Below are 602 nucleotides of genomic sequence, written 5' to 3'. Positions count from 1 at the left end.
GTCACCGCTGCTACTACTACCGGAGCTAGCACCGACACTGCTGCTGCTGCTGCTGCCGCCGCCGCCGCCCTGGGTGCCCCCCGCCACCGCCATGGGAACTCCGCATCAGTCGCTCCAACCGCCGCTTTTTCTGTGGGCCATGTCGTGATCCGTGGGCTCCGCCAGCGGGTTTCCCATCCGTGATCCCGACCGAGGCGAGGAGGAGGAAGAGGAGGAGGAGGAGGGGGAGGAGGAGGGAGGGAAGGTGGTGGTGGTGGTGGGGAAGATGTTCGCCTCGGTGGGCCCTCGGGGCGGCCCGCGCCCACCCGTGGCCCCGACCATCCCGGAGCCGGACCTGAGCCATCTGACGGAGGATGAGAGGAAGATCATCATGGCTGTGCTGGCTCGGCAACGGGAGGAGGAGGCGAAGGAGGAGGCCATGTTAAAGTAAGAGATAGAGAGGAGAAAGATAGAGAGAGAGAGTGAGGGAGAGTGTGTGTGTGTGTGTGTGTGTGTGTGAAATAAAAATATATTAAAAATAAAACAGTAAGCCTCTCTCTCTCTCTGAGAACCTATTTTCTTAACACAACTCTGTCAATGTCGGAGACCCACCATCAAATAAG

The 602-nt window shown here is 59.1% G+C and overlaps 1 protein-coding gene across 1 annotated transcript in view; it reads left to right on the top strand.

Annotated features, from left to right (window-relative positions):
* The first annotated feature begins 268 nt into the window (after positions 1-268).
* Positions 269-602, top strand: part of LOC123983956 (regulating synaptic membrane exocytosis protein 1-like) — a 103,395-nt gene continuing 103,061 nt past the window's right edge. Inside the window, exon 1 of the mRNA XM_046070444.1 lies at positions 269-426. Within this exon, the coding sequence (XP_045926400.1) occupies positions 371-426 (56 nt within the window). The 5' untranslated portion in view covers positions 269-370. The remainder of the gene's footprint in view (positions 427-602) is intronic.

The sequence above is a fragment of the Micropterus dolomieu genome, linkage group LG15, assembly GCF_021292245.1.
Source record: "Micropterus dolomieu isolate WLL.071019.BEF.003 ecotype Adirondacks linkage group LG15, ASM2129224v1, whole genome shotgun sequence".
In the NCBI taxonomy this organism is placed as follows: domain Eukaryota; kingdom Metazoa; phylum Chordata; class Actinopteri; order Centrarchiformes; family Centrarchidae; genus Micropterus; species Micropterus dolomieu.
Note: the sequence above shows the minus strand (reverse complement) of the source record. Positions and strands in the feature narration are given on the sequence as shown.